This window comes from Oncorhynchus masou, chromosome 26, assembly GCF_036934945.1.
Source record: "Oncorhynchus masou masou isolate Uvic2021 chromosome 26, UVic_Omas_1.1, whole genome shotgun sequence".
Classification (NCBI taxonomy): domain Eukaryota; kingdom Metazoa; phylum Chordata; class Actinopteri; order Salmoniformes; family Salmonidae; genus Oncorhynchus; species Oncorhynchus masou.
Genome location: NC_088237.1, coordinates 20,865,188 through 20,879,452, shown reverse-complemented (window position 1 = coordinate 20,879,452; position 14,265 = coordinate 20,865,188). Strand labels below are relative to the sequence as shown.

The window sequence follows — 14,265 nt, the reverse complement described above, 5'->3', positions numbered from 1 at the left end:
GTGCCCCTTGACCATTCGTTCCAACAAAGATCCTCCCGCGGCTGAATGTAGTTGCCTACCCCTGATGTAGGCTGTTATTGTTCATGACTTACCCGTTCCCTCGCTCAGTCTCTCTCTCCTCCCTAGCCGTGTTCTCCTGGTCCCAGCAGCCCGTCCCAGCCTGGCAGTCGCACAGTGAAGGAGGAGGAGAGTGACAGCCGGCCTCGGACCCCCTCCCAGGCCACCCCACAGCAGCCCAGCAAGCCTGCCGTACCCAAGACAGCCCCCCTGACCCCCACCAAGCTACACCCTGCTGCCCCCTACCCTGCCCCCTCACTCCTCCACTCCCCCAACCCCCAGGCCCAGGGCTCCCCTTACCGCAGCCAGAGGGCCTTCCTCTTTGCTCCTCCTCAGTCCCAGCCACAGGCTCAACCAGGGCTGCCCCCCTTCTCCCAGTACAGCCCACAGTCCGCTCCGCCTCCCCCTCCTCCACCAGCACCTCCAGCCTCAGCGACCTACTTCTCCAGCCAGTCAGCCCCCGCCGTGGGATCTTTCCCTGGGTTCAAGCCTGCAGTGACGTCCCCATTCCCCCCTGGAGCCCAGCCCCTCCTGCAGACTCTTCCTCCCCATGCCCTGCACTACCAGAGCTCTACCACTCCCCCTCCTCCTCCCCCTCCCCCACCACAACACCCTGGGCCCGGCCCGGCCCTGCTACACGTTAACCTGCAGCCTCCTCCTGTCCAGCAGCACCAGCTCCTCCTGACCACAGCCCCCCAGTCCTCCCTCCCTCCTCCTCCGCCCCCTCCCCCACTGGGCCAGACCCACCAGCTGCAGCAGCCCAGTGCCAGCACCCTCCTGTCACTCAACCAGGGCCTGCCTCTTCCTCCACCCCCACCCCCTCCTCCTGCCTCCTCCACCGGTGTCCCAATGCAAGTGCAGGCCCCTCACCACTTTCAGAACTTGGGGGGCTTTCCAACCCCGCTGATGCACACCGGCGGCACCGCTAACCCCTCGGTGCCCCCCTCCACCTACCCCCCGCCCCACCAGCAGACTGGACTGCCCCCCCCTCCTCCCCCTCCCCAGCAGCAGACTCAGCTGGCCCAGGCCGTGCCCACCTCCACTCAGATGCCCAGCGGAACACGTGGGGCCCCTGCGTCCCCCGCCCCCTTTCACAATGCTGGGTACCTGGGCACGGGGTGGCACTGACCGCCTCCATGCAGGCCTCCCCCTTGGCCCTGCCAGCCCCTGTGAACTCACTCTGAGAGGAGCTTGACGACAGACCGACCGACCGCGGAACACAACAAGCAACAAAAGCTGTAAATATTTTCTATGTACCTGAACACATGGCCAATGGAAAAACAGGAGAACGTGGGATAAAGGGGTGCTTTTTAAAGGACAAACTGAAAACAAGGACTGTGAAACAATCTTATTAAGAGACTTTGTGTTTGAAGATGGACGATTCCCCCGGTGCTAATCCCACTCTCTCTCTCCGACGTCCCTCCCCCTGTTTTCTTTTGAATATCCCTTCTGTGGCGGAGAGAGTGTCTGACCGTCTGTCTGTTTTGGACTTCTATTGTAAGGTCCTGCACTTTCTGTATCAATGTACATTCCAGCCTCCACCCCCCTTCATCAGTTAGTCCGCCTTTCAATTCTACTTCTTTGTCTATTGTCTGCTCTTCTACACCGTTTATTTGTTTTATCTAGTGGCTCATTATAGCAAACAGAAAGCTTTTTGTATAGAGAAAAAATACAGTTATTATTTTTATTCCTCTGTGTAACAAATATCTGTGCACCGCTGCAGCTCTTCTGGGAGCCCGCTTCACTGCCCCAGGAGGCTGCACTCGTGTGTGTGTGTGTGTGTGTGTGTGTGTGTGTGTGTGTGTGTGTGTGTGTGTGTGTGTGTGTGTGTGTGTGTGTGTGTGTGTGTGTGTGTGTGTGTGTGTGTGTGTGTGTGTGAGGAGGTGTATGGACTGTATGTGTGTGTCCTGTGTGTCAGTGGGAGAAAGGGAAGTGATAGAAAGTAAGGGTGAAACGAGTGCAGTAGTCCTCTGTGGTAGCCAGAGTGAGGTCTCACCCGTAGGTAGGACGTTAGCGGTTTATTTTTGAATATCAATGGTTATTTGTAGAAATTGTAATTTAATGTATAGGTGGTTACTCCAGCTTTCTCCGGAAACAGGTTGTATATATTTGCTTCTTTTCTTTCCTATGCTTGTACAATTGGCTCCCATCCCATTTTGGAATCTGGTTGTAAATATGAGCGCTCTTCTTGGCAAAGATGAATGTTTCTGTGACAATAGCACTTTTTAGTTAGTTTTTCCTCTCTGGACTATTCAGTGTAGTCTTTTTATTATTTGTGTGTGCGTGTGAGTATGTTTGTGCAGAGGAGAGAGACTCAAACACTGCACTGGTTGGCTATTTTCATGGTTCATTATAATAAATCACTGTAATGACAGTTTTATACCACTGGTGGTGTTGTCTGTATGTTCTGTCTGTCTGGGAGAAGGAAGGCTGATATGTTGGCATCACTTTCAAACGGTTTGACGGATGCCTCCTACCTGACGTGGTCCTTGTTATCTGGGATCCTTGGGATGTCCCTACTCCATAGAAGTTACCGTTGAAAAGGGTTAGGTAAGGATTATGTTTAGGGTAGGGATGTCCCAAGGAACCCCGAATAGCACTAACCTACCCGACAGGCCACCAGCAAGCTGCCTGTCGCCTCCAAATAAAACTCCTGTGAAAAGTCGTGGTTGGATGCTGTCGGACAACTTCACCATATCATGGCACCATAGAGACCTGAACCATCTTCATGTCCCCTGAGAACTCCTTTAGAGTGGATTACCTTTCAGGTTTAAGGAACATGTACCATCATACCAGCAACAGATATGTCCATTCATTCATAGTTCTTCAGTGGTTGCCTGCTATCTTATCACAACAGATTGCAGACAGTGTCATCAGGACAGCATCACTAACTCTCATCACTAACACTAACTAACTGCATCTAATGAGAGCCTGCCTCTCTTCCTGACTGGTGCATGTTGGTTAGTGGTAGTTCCTCTCTGGTAAGCAGATGGTGCGACAACCCTCTCTTTGATCTGTTGTGCTGTGTGCATATCAATGTGGACACTCCGGTCTTGATGAACATCAATGATTAAGCAGGCTCTTCATGGTTACAAGTGCTCTCCTGTCCCCGTTACGCATGACTAACCAGCACAAATGAGCTTCACAACAACACACCACTTCTGGTTTTGGAGTGTCTCTCCCATGTTCACAAGGAGAGAATCCACAGTTCAGGGACATGTGGTCAAGAGAGGACATGTGGTCTAGAGATAGTGTTTGACGAGAAGTCTGCAGTTCAATGCCTGGCCCGGTTAGTTTTGCATGGTCCGGTGCCCCGGGTGGGTGGAGTTTGCATATTTTAGACCATTCCATTGGTCCTTAAGTGAATTCTCCACCCACCCGGTGCACCGGGCCATGCAAAACTAAGTGGTCCAATCAGAATAGGGCTATAGGGGTTGGGCAAGGGGGTGCTTTTGGGTTCTGTATAGTTAATTGTTCCAAGAAGAGAGAAGTGCATTTACAACGTCATTTCTCTGACGTGCAGCTAAAACACACAGTAAATTGTGCATGAGACCAAACTCCCCAGATCTTTCGAAGACTGAATTTCACGAACAGTTTATTTCTTTGGACCTCTTTTAACTGCACGAACAGAAAGAACAACACAAATCTTATCCACAAACACATGCAGGTGAGTAGAGAGATTAACATGGTCATTTGAAGATCCGCTCTAAATTAAGTGTATTGTCCTTTTGTTCTGTGCTACAGTAGGCCAACGTTAACTATCAAGAGCTGACTGATTCCAGGAAATGTTTTATGGTTTTAGCTTGGTCTCTGTCTAGATATGGCGTCCTCCAGCAGTGTCCTTGCCGAAGAGCAGTTCCTGTGCTCCATCTGTCTGGATGTGTTCCCTGAGCCGGTCTCTATTCAATGTGGACCGAACTTCTGCAAGGCCTGTATCAGGAAGTACTGGGATGGCAATGATGTGCCAGTGTCCCGTGTGTAAAAAAAAAAAAAAACATTTTATAGGAGACCGGATCTGTTCATCAATACAATAATTTCTGAGATGGCTGCTCAGTTGGGGAAATCAGTTGAAGTGAAAGCCACCAGCAGCTCAGACCAACTCCCTGCCAAATCTGGACAAGTCTGCTTTGACATCTGCACTGGGATGAGATGAAGCTCAAGGCACTGAAGTCCTGTCTGGTGTGTCAGACCTCTTACTGTGAGACTCACCTGGAGCCTCATCAGAGAGTCCCAGCCTTAAAGAGACACAAGCTCATCAACCCTGTTGAGAACCTGGAAGATAGGATGTGTAAGAAGCATGACAGACTCCTGGAGCTGTTCTGTAGGAGTGATCAGATGTGTGTGTGTGTGTGTGTGTGTGTGTCAGACCTGCACTGAGGCAGACCACAAGACTCACAACACAGTCCCTCCTAGAGGAAGAGTATGGAGACAAGATGGCTGAACTGGGGAAGATGATGCATTCAAAATCTAGAAAGGTCAAGGAGATCAAACACTCTAGAGCTCAGCAAGAGAGTTGCAGAGAGAAATATATTAGACAGTGCAGGTATTCACTGCTCTGGTGCTCTCCATTGAGAGAAGTCAGGCTGAGTTCATTGAGGTGGTCAAAGAGAAGCAGAAAGTAGCAGAGAGGCAGGCTGAAGGGCACATTGAAGAGCTGGAGCAGGAAATGAATGAGCTACAGAGGACAAGCACTGAGCTGGAACAGCTCTCACACACTGAGGACCACCTCCTACAAAATGTTCCATCCCTCTGCACCCCTCCACCCACCAAGGACTGCTCTGAGATCAGTGTTCACAGTGATCTGTATGTGGGGACTGGGAGGAGAGTTGTGTCCCAACTGGAGGAGACACTGAATAAAGTCAAATTGAAGAGGGCGCAACGCTATGCAGTAGATGTGACTCTGGACCCTGATACGGCAAACCCCTATATCATCCTGGCTACAAGTGGGAAAGAAGTGATATCAACAGAAACAACAAGATCTCCTTGACAAACCAAAGAGGTTTTCTACCTGTCCCTGTGTCATTGGAAATAAATCTCCTAAGGAAGATCTTACTATGAGGTGACTGTTAAGGGAAAGACTAAGTGGGATTTAGGAGTGGCCAGAGAGTCCATCAACAGGAAGGGAACTATCACTCTGAGCCCTAAGGATGGATACTGGACTGTGGCACTGAGGGAGAGGTTTGAGTACCTTGTCTGTACCTCCACACCTGTCCTCCTCTCCCTGAGAGAGAAGCCCCAGAAGGTGGGGGTGTTTGTGGATTATGAGGAGGGGCAGGTCTCCTTTTATGATGTGGAGGCCAGGTCTCACATCTCTTTCATTGACTGCGTCTTCACTGAGAAACTATATCCATACTTAGGACCTTGTGCTAATTTTGGGGATAAACTCTTGCTCCTCTGATTCTCTCCTGTCAATCACAGACAGAGGCTGATGTTTTGACATTGCAGATGTGTGGAGATATTACTGAACATAATGGTATCCTGACAAATACTCAGCATGGTTGAAAATACTGCACCTTGCATTAACATCACATATCATTTTTAAAAAGCCCTGGAAATATTTTGTTTAAAATTAGATGAAATTGTCAGTCTCTTCTGTGGTCATTTCTTAGATGTACACATACATAATGTGTGATTGTATTGTGATTTATTTCATGTCATCTCTGATATCAATGATTTATGAGTCTCTTTGTGCTCTCCTGCACCCATCTTTCATGGGGACAAAGCTTTACAACACACAACTATATTTTGAAGTGCCTTTCTCGTGTTTGCTCTGTCTTTGATTGTAACACAAAACTCCTCACATGTCATTCCATTTGAAAGAAACACCATAGAGAAACACAAAAGCAGTGAATGTTGTAACGTTTATTTACTTCCCCCCCCTGTTTTGACCCTCAAGTGTTTTGTATTCTTTGGGTAATATTTACATGTTTTTATGTACATGGGGAATGGTTGGGACAAACCTCTTTCCCTGGTTCCTCACCTCTTCTGTTCGTTTATCCCAGACTTTCATACACACTCACACACTGCATGAAAAGGCACTAACATTGTCCCATACATCTCCGATTACATATACATGTCCGTAAATGTCCACACACAGAAGTGGTCTGTTATCGGATATGTACGGGACTGTGCACCCCAGTGTTAACCCCTAAATACACGTTTTCATGCAGTCAGCTCCTCCAGCTACACTTGGAAACTGCCTGATCCTGTCACTACTTGCTGACCAGACAACCAGTATAATAAGGTAGGTGGGGTTTGGACTAGCCAGTATAATAAGGTAGGTGGGGTTTGGACTAGCCAGTATAATAAGGTAGGTGGGGTTTGGACTAGTCAGTATAATAAGGTAGGTGGGGTTTGGACTAGCCAGTGTAATAAGGTAGGTGGGGTTTGGACTGGCCAGTGTAATAAGGTAGGTGGGGTTTGGACTAGCCAGTGTAATAAGGTAGGTGGGGTTTGGACTAGCCAGTATAATAAGGTAGGTGGGGTTTGGACTAGCCAGTGTAATAAGGTAGGTGGGGTTTGGAGGTGGGGTTTGGACTAGCCAGTATAATAAGGTAGGTGGGGTTTGGACTAGCCAGTATAATAAGGTAGGTGGGGTTTGGACTTGGAGCCAGTATAATAAGGTAGGTAGGTGGGGTTTGGACTAGCCAGTATAATAAGGTAGGTGGGGTTTGGACTAGCCAGTATAATAAGGTAGGTGGGGTTTGGACTGGCCAGTATAATAAGGTAGGTGGGGTTTGGACTAGCCAGTATAATAAGGTAGGTGGGGTTTGGACTAGCCAGTATAATAAGGTAGGTGGGGTTTGGACTGGCCAGTATAATAAGGTAGGTGGGGTTTGGACTAGCCAGTATAATAAGGTAGGTGGGGTTTGGACTTGGCCAGTATAATAAGGTAGGTGGGGTTTGGACTGGCCAGTTAATATGGTATGTGGGGTTTGGACTAGCCAGTATAATAAGGTAGGTGGGGTTTGGACTAGCCAGTATAATAAGGTAGGTGGGGTTTGGACTGGCCAGTAATAAGGTAGGTGGGGTTTGGACTAGCCAGTGTAATAAGGTGGGGGGTTTGGACTAGCCAGTATAATAAGGTAGGTGGGGTTTGGACTGGCCAGTATAATAAGGTAGGTGGGGTTTGGACTGGGACTAGCCAGTGTAATAAGGTAGGTGGGGTTTGGACTAGCCAGTATAATAAGGTAGGTGGGGTTTGGACTAGCCTGGCCAGTATAATAAGGTAGGTGGGGGTTTGGACTGGCCAGTATAATAAGGGTGGGGTTTGGAGGTGTAATAAGGTAGGTGGGGGACTAGCCAGTGTAATAAGGTAGGTGGGGTTTGGACAGTGTAATAAGGTAGGTGGGGTTTGGACTAGTATAATAAGTGTAATAAGGTAGGTGGGGTTTGGACTGGCCAGTGTAATAAGGTAGGTGGGGTTTGGACTAGCCAGTATAATAAGGTAGGTGGGGGGTTTGGACTAGCCAGTATAATAAGGTAGGTGGGGTTTGGACTAGCCAGTATAATAGGTGGGGTTTGGAGGTAGGTGGGGTTTGGACTAGCCAGTGTAATAAGGTAGGTGGGGTTTGGACTAGCCAGTGTAATAAGGTAGGTGGGGTTTGGACTAGCCAGTGTAATAAGGTAGGTGGGGTTTGGACTAGCCAGTGTAATAAGGTAGGTGGGGTTTGGACTGGCCAGTGTAATAAGGTAGGTGGGGTTTGGACTAGCCAGTGTAATAAGGTAGGTGGGGTTTGGACTAGCCAGTGTAATAAGGTAGGTGGGGTTTGGACTAGCCAGTGTAATAAGGTAGGTGGGGTTTGGACTAGCCAGTGTAATAAGGTAGGTGGGGTTTGGACTGAATGAACATGTTCACATGTTGATTAGTTCACATCACAGGAGGTTAATTGGGGATGACAGGCTCATGGTAATGGCTGGGGTGGAATCAGTGGTATGATGCCATTCCATTGACTCCGTTCCGGACATTACTATGAGCCGCCCCCACAGCAGCTTCCTGTGGTTCACATGTTAAGTTGAGCTTGTTTCAGCCCAGAAGCCCTATAAGAACACTAGGCACATTTATGACATAATGAGAGTGGATTTATAAAGCACTACACTCCCCAGCTATCAACTGGCCCTCCAACACTGCTTCCAGCAGCATCTGGTCTTCCAACTGGGACCAACCATGCTTTGGTTCAGGGGTAAGCCAGCAGTAGGATGCAGGGTGCTATGCTGCTGGCAGTAGACTGCTGACATACTAGTTATAAAGTCGTGTTGCAGCCCTGTTTGTGTGGCAGTGGTAAGCTACGTGACTTGAGTTTACATGGGCTCTGGAGACTACTGATCTTTTCAAACAGTTCTGTCCCTTTAAAATGGCCATAACATCCACATTTTTAGCTTCAAGAAATTGTATTTTCATTCATTGATCAAATGTGCTGGATAGAGAGCAAGAATGACTTTCCGTTAACGACACATTGCTACGAGTGATAAAGTTGCAGATGGATTCTAAGGTTATATTCCCAGATAATACAATTCAACACACTTTATGGAAAGACTTCTTCCCGTAGTACAATGGCAATACTCTACAATACTGTCTGTATACATTATATGGTGAATCAATAGCTTTAACATACTGCATCGATTGTAAATATCATAGTCGAGACAAAATAATATTCCAACACGTAGAACAGCTATTTCTATTTGTTAATAGGCCTTTTCTTCTACTTAATACATGGTTCTTCAGCATGGTTTTCTCCAGGGTTGCCGAGGACACTATGATTGGCAGCCTGCTCGAGACCTCTAGTCCTACATGGCTCTGATCTCTACCTCGCTGATTCTATCACAACAGTCATTCATTACAGCTACAGGATTTCTTCTTTACCTTCAACTTAGTCACATTTAATGTGGTGTCAGTGGTGGAGCATCGCTCCACATCCAAAGGTTGCTGGGTAACACTAACCTTTCCACCACAGAGTCCAGTAAGGTGGCTCAGCAAGCCAGACAGTTCTCATGGACCATGCTCACCCACTGTAAACAGTCTTACAATGATGAGTCCAATGAAGAGCAAAGAGTGGAACACAAGTCAAGAAGGAATCCACAGTTCAGGTACATGTGTACTGTCTGTGTCCAGAGGTGAGTTTGACACAATAAAGACGACAGCTCTGTTTGGTCAGACGTCTGAACAATCCAATGCTGTAGCCTAGCGGTCATGTGTGGTCATGAGTTAGTTCACCGTTTCCCAAACTCGGTCCAGGGCACTTCAAGGGGTGCATGTTTTGGTTTTTGCCCTAGCATTTTACCCAACTGATCAAATATTCAAAGCTTGACAATGAGTTCATTATTTTAAATCAGTTGGGTCAAATACTAGGGCAAATACCAAAATGTGCAGCCCTTGAGGTTCCCAGGATTGAGTTTGGGAAATGCCTGGTTAATTTGTGTTTTTCTATGGTAGGGCCTTGATTGGTGGGACAGAATCTCATGTTCTTTTTCACAAACAAAACCTTCCTCTTATGACTTGGTAATATGTTTTATTGTCACATACACCAGCTAGGTGCAGTGAAATGTGTTGTTTTACAGGGTCAGCCATAGTAGTACAGCGCCTCTGGAGCAAATCAGCAAGCCTCTGACCCAATGCTCTAACCGCTAGGCTATCTGCCGCCCATAAAGCAATCGGCCTACTGTGTCCACTCAGTAACGGATTTCATTTCATAAAACAATATGAAGTCTTCCATCTGTTGTTGCCAATATCAAGGTCATGTCTGGATGAGAACGGGGCCGTAGGGGTTGGTCTTTACGAAGTGGATTCTCTTGGAGTGGCTGTCTCCTCCTTTCATTCATTCGTCTTTTTCTCGTTCTGTTCTTTCCAACAGCAATAGCTCTCCTTTCCACCTCCAGAGTGACAGGTATGAAGCTGGAACGTTGTGTTACATTATCTTTACCTCTGATGGGCACCAACACCTGTGAACAAAGAACACAACTAGATTTACCAATGGCAACGTAAGCATATGGATATTGATCCCATGAAAGTATATCAGATAATTCACAAAAAGCATACACACCTTTGTACAGTATTTGACTGTTTATATGGAATTACCAGTCTCTGTGAGGGGAGAAGAGAGGTTAGCATTGGTAATGTCACTATGAATACCACTAGAGCTTCTGTACTTGTAGTAACAGAGACACGCCAGTGGGTGGCAGTAGTGAGGAAAAGTCACCAATCAGTGGTAAGGTAACGACATCCTTATCTAAAATGGCTCAGAGACCTCCTTTATAAACATAGTTAATCAGTGGACTGACACATACATTACTGCAACAGAACAAATAATCACTTTGCCAAAATGAGACTCAGTCATTGTGTTCTCTCTCTCTCCTTATAGCAGATTACGTGAAGTCAGACATCTTGAAACCCTTATAATATCAATAATTGAGGGAGTCTCGGATTTTGGATGCAGAGCCTTCCACCCTTCTTGTCATTTTAGTCTCTCTCTCTCTCTCTCTCTAAGCAGGTGTTATGTGAGAAGCAGTTAAAATATGTTAATTGGTGGTGGCTCAGGTGTGTGAAAATATTTGCCAAAAAAGGGACGATACACCAATGTCTACAGTGTGGGATGTGGGGTTTTGACAGCAGGGTACAGTTGTTACCTTTGACACACACCCACCCCATGCTATGGGCTTTGGAGGAGGGGGTTGATGAGAAGTGTCTATTTATTAGCCTAAATACATTAAAGCCCAAGATATGGGAGGGTCTGGAGGAGAGGGGGCTCAGACTTAGAGGTTCTGTTATTCTGTTCAACAGTGTTCTCCACTCCTGGTCCCGGAGAGCCAAAGGGTGTGCAGGTGTTTGGTCCAGCCCAGCACTAACACACCCGTATGGTGCTGCCCTTCAGAGACAGGTAAACATCCTGTGGTCCCCAGGAGCAGGATTGAAGAGCATTGCTCTATGACCTTACACAGCCCTGAACTATCACACATATCACTTCGTGAGACAGCCTCTGTATGGCATGCTCACATGAGGAAAGTCCACAGCTCGTATTCATAAAGTATCTCAGGGTAGGAGTACTGATCTAGAATCAGGTAACCCCTCTCCAGGTAATCTTATTCATTATGACCTAAAATCACAAGCTGATCTTAGATCAAGTGTTGTCCTTACTATCCAGCAGCTCATCAGCCATCAACCCATCCTGACGGTTTCCCAGGACGAAGGCCAGGAAGGAGAGTATCAGGGCGTCCATGATGCCCATGATAGCCAGGATGTAGGCCCAGCGCACGGAGCACGCTCCCAGGGTGTACTTGTCTGTCTGCTCCCCACACATCCTCTTCACCTCGTCACTGTCCCAGCCGTCTGGGTAGATCATACAGCCCAGAATCAGACACGTACCTGGGATAGGAGGAGGGAGGGATAGAGAGAGGGAGGGAGAAAGGAAGAGGAGTGAGAGAAAGGGGGAGATTACAGAAATGAGAGTACAGGAGAAAAACAGAAAGATGGAGGGAGAGAGAGTTAGCTTAACCAATACCATATTTATGCAGCATTCTAAACTCATCCGCTGTAGTTGCTCCTCCTCCCCCTGCAGTCTCGCCTCCTCCCCCTGTAGTCTCTCCTCCTCCCCCTGTAGTCTCTCCTCCTCCCCTACTCCCCCTGTTGTCTCTCCTCCTCCCCCCCTGTAGTCTCTCCTCCTCCTCCCCCTGTAGTCTCTCCTCCTCCTCCCCCTGCAGTCTCTCCTCCTCCTCCCCCTGTAGTCTCTTCGCCTCCTCCCTCTGTAGTTGCTCCTCCTCCCTGTAGTCTTTCCTCCTCCCCCTGTCGTCTCTCCTCCTCCCCCTGTAGTCTCCCCTCCTCCCCCTGTAGTCTCTCCTCTCCTTCCTCCCCCTGTAGTCTCTCCTCTCCTTCCTCCCCCTGTAGTCTCTCCTCTCCTCCTCCTGTAGTCATCTCCCCCCCCTCTCCTTCCTCCCCCTGTAGTTGCTCCTTCTCCCCCTGTAGTTGGTCCTTCTCCCCCCTGTAGTCTCTCCACCTCCCCCCCTGTAGTCTATCCCTCCTCCCCCCTGTAGTCTATCCACCTCCCCCCCTGGAGTCTCTCCTCCCCTGTAGTCTCTCCTCTCCCTCCCCCTGTCGTCTCTCCTCTCCTCCTCCCCCTGTAGTCTCTCCTCCTCCTCCTCCCCCTCCTCCTCCTGTCTCTCCTCTCCTCCTCCCCCTGTCGTCTCTCCTCTCCTCCTCCCCCTGTAGTCTCTCCTCTCCTCCTCCTGTAGTCATCTCTCCTCTCCTTCCTCCCCCTGTAGTTGGTCCTTCTCCCCCTGTAGTTGGTCCTTATCACCCTATAGTCTCCTCCTCCCCCTGTAGTCTCTCCACCTCCCCCTGTAGTCCTCCACCTCCCTGTAGTCTATCTCCTCCTGTAGTCTCTCCTCCCCCCCTGTAGTCTCTCCTCCTCCCCCTGTAGTCTCTCCTCTCCATCTCCCCCTGTAGTCTCTCCTCTCCTCCCCCCTGTAGTCTCTCCTCCCTCCTCCTGTAGTCATCTCCCTCTCCTCCTCCCCCTGTAGTTGGTCCTTCTCCCCTCCTCCCCCTGTAGTCTCCTCCTCCCCTTCTCTCCACCTCCCCTGTAGTCTCTCCACCTCTCCTGTAGTCTATCCTCCTCCCCCTGTAGTCTCTCCTCCTCCCCCCCCCTGTCGTCTCTCCTCCCCCCTGTAGTCTCTCCCCTCCCCCTGTAGTCTCCACCTCCTCCTCATCTCCTCTCCCCCTGTCGTCTCTCCTCCCTCCTCCCCTGTAGTCTCTCCTCCCCTTCTTCCCCCTGTAGTCTCTCCTCCCTCCTCCCCCTGTAGTCTCTCCTCCTCCCCCTGTAGTCTCCCTCTCTGTAGTCTCTCCTCTACTCCTGTAGTCCTCCCTCCTCCTGTAGTCTCTCCTCCCCCTCCCCTCCTCCCCCCTGTAGTCTCCCCCCTCCCGTCTCCTCCTCCCCCTGTAGCCTCTCTCCCCGTCTCCTCCTCCCCTCCCCCCTGTAGTCTCTCCTCCCCTCCTCCCCCCTTGTAGTCTCTCCTCCCCCTCCTCCCCTGTAGTCTCTCCTCCCTCCCCCCCTGTAGTCTCTCCTCCCTCCTCCCCCTGTAGTCTCTCCTCCCCTCCCCCTGTAGTCTCTCCTCTCCTCCTGTAGTCTCTCCTCTCCTCCTGTAGTCTCTCCCCCCTGTAGTCTCTCCTCCTTCCTCTCCCTTCCTCCCCCCTGTAGCCTCTCCTTCTCCCCGTCGTCTCTCCTCCTCTCCCCCCCTGTAGTCTCTCCTCCCCTTCCTCCCCCTGTAGTCTCCCTCCTCTCCTTCTGTTCCTCCCCCTCCTCCCCCTGTAGTCTCTCCTCTCCTCCTCCCCCTGTAGTCTCTCCTCCCCTGTAGTCCTCCTCCCCCCTCCCCCCTGTAGTCTCTCCTCCCTCCTCCCCCTGTAGTCTCTCCTCCTCCCCCCCTGTAGTCTCTCCTCCTCCCCTCCCCCCTGTCTCTCTCCTCCTCCCCCCCTGTAGTCTCTCCTCCTCCCCCCCCTGTAGTCTCTCCTCCCCTCCCCCCCCTGTAGTCTCTCCTCCCCTCCTCCCCTGTAGTCTTCCTCCTCCTCCTCTCTCCCCCTCCTTCTCCCCTGTAGTCTCTCCTCCTCTCCTCCTCCCCTGTAGTCTCTTCCTCTCCTTCTCCCCTGTCTCTCTCCTCTCCTCCCCCCTGTAGTCTCTCCTCCTCCCCCTGTAGTCTCTCCTCTCCTCCTCCCCCTGTAGTCTCTCCTCTCCTCCTCCCCCTGTAGTCTCTCCTCTCCTCCTCCCCTGTAGTCTCTCCTCTCCTCCTCCCCCTGTAGTCTCTCCTCTCCTCCTCCCCCTGTAGTCTCTCCCCCTCCTCCCCCTGTAGTCTCTCCTCTCCTCCTCCTCCTGTAGTCTCTCCTCTCCTCCTCCCCTGTCTCTCCTCTCCTCCTCCCCTGTAGTCTCTCCTCTCCTCCTCCCCCTGTAGTCTCTCCTCTCCTCTTCCCCCTGTAGTCTCTCCTCCTCCCTCCTTCCCCCTCTGTAGTCTCTCCTCCCCTCCTCCCCCTGTAGTCTCTCCTCCTCTCCTTCCCCCTGTCTCTCCCTCCCTTCCCCCCTGTAGTCTCTCCTCTCCTCTTCCCCCTGTAGTCTCCTCCTCCTCCCCCTGTAGTCTCTCCTCTCCCCCAGTCCCCCCCCCCCCTGTAGTCTCTCCTCTCCCTTCCTCCCCCCTGTCCCTGTCTCTCCTCCTCCTCCCCCTGTAGTCTCTCCT

At 50.3% G+C, this 14,265-nt stretch overlaps 2 protein-coding genes and 1 pseudogene across 2 annotated transcripts in view; 2 read left to right on the top strand and 1 right to left on the bottom strand.

Moving 5' to 3' along the window:
* Window positions 1-2,442, top strand: part of LOC135515010 (inactive histone-lysine N-methyltransferase 2E-like) — a 38,178-nt gene extending 35,736 nt beyond the window's left edge. The window contains 1 exon segment of the mRNA XM_064938803.1: window positions 127-2,442. Within this exon segment, the coding sequence (XP_064794875.1) occupies window positions 127-1,185 (1,059 nt within the window). The 3' untranslated portion in view covers window positions 1,186-2,442.
* A 1,346-nt stretch (window positions 2,443-3,788) lies between these two features.
* On the top strand, window positions 3,789-5,455 carry LOC135515120 (zinc-binding protein A33-like; annotated as a pseudogene).
* Window positions 5,456-9,592: 4,137 nt separating this feature from the next.
* LOC135515007 (LHFPL tetraspan subfamily member 3 protein) overlaps window positions 9,593-14,265 on the bottom strand; it is a 26,502-nt gene continuing 21,829 nt past the window's right edge. Inside the window, exons 2-4 of the mRNA XM_064938800.1 lie at window positions 11,189-11,416; window positions 10,098-10,138; window positions 9,593-9,996 (exon numbers count right to left, since the gene is read on the bottom strand). Coding sequence (XP_064794872.1) covers window positions 10,119-10,138; window positions 11,189-11,416 — 248 coding nt within the window. The 3' untranslated portion in view covers window positions 9,593-9,996; window positions 10,098-10,118. The remainder of the gene's footprint in view (window positions 9,997-10,097; window positions 10,139-11,188; window positions 11,417-14,265) is intronic.